Below are 731 nucleotides of genomic sequence, written 5' to 3' on the forward strand. Positions count from 1 at the left end.
TCAGCACCTAAGAAGGGGGTGAACAGACTTGATGGAGAGAGAGGGCCACTGTACACTTCATGGTCAATATGCATTACTGTTTATCATCTAAGATGTGAGGTCATGGCAAAACTTATGGTCTTGTAAGCAAACCATTTTGATTTCTACCTTTATCAGCTGCAGTCTTGCACTGATGCACTTAATACCTAGGTCCAGTAGAGAAATTCCTACAGGGCCATGAACTGGTTCAGAGTGTCAATGACCCGTAAAGGTTCTGTGAGTTCTTTGAAGGGTGAGGTCTGTGTTTCCTGTGCTTCATCACGCAACAACTTCCAATATGCCAAAACATTCTGGTATTTGAAACACTTTTCCAAATTGGCTTGGACACTATATACACGCAAGAGCCCTCGATAGTCATACTCTAGGCCAGAATATGCTTCACCAAACAATTTCTTTCCTGGAATGATGAAATGGATGGTTAGTTGGCTATTAAGATTTAGTTCTAATATACCAAGAAAACATTTTACATACTGGTACCCAAATGGCACTGCCAAAGACAGAGTGGTTCTGGAAAAAAATAATCTCGACCTCTTCCTTCCCTCTTTCACTCTTACCAATGGAAATGGATCTTAAGTAGAGTTGCTCAGCCTTATCATACTTCATCATGTCATAATTGTAAAGGGATGCCAGATGGCCAACAGGGATAATTTCCCCTCGGGACCTCATTCCTTCCCTCTTTTTTTTTTAATTTA

General features: G+C 40.8%; 1 protein-coding gene across 1 annotated transcript; it reads right to left on the reverse strand.

The window, feature by feature from the left end:
• Nucleotides 1-206: 206 nt before the first annotated feature.
• On the reverse strand, nucleotides 207-680 carry LOC119584724 (amyloid protein-binding protein 2-like; the record flags this gene model as incomplete). Its single annotated transcript, XM_037933390.1, is given in 2 exon segments — nucleotides 207-436; nucleotides 594-680. Coding segments are annotated over 2 exon segments (317 nt in total), but the record flags the coding sequence as incomplete, so codon positions are not given.
• Nucleotides 681-731: the final 51 nt, after the last annotated feature.

Source organism: Penaeus monodon, chromosome 18 (genome assembly GCF_015228065.2).
Source record: "Penaeus monodon isolate SGIC_2016 chromosome 18, NSTDA_Pmon_1, whole genome shotgun sequence".
Classification (NCBI taxonomy): domain Eukaryota; kingdom Metazoa; phylum Arthropoda; class Malacostraca; order Decapoda; family Penaeidae; genus Penaeus; species Penaeus monodon.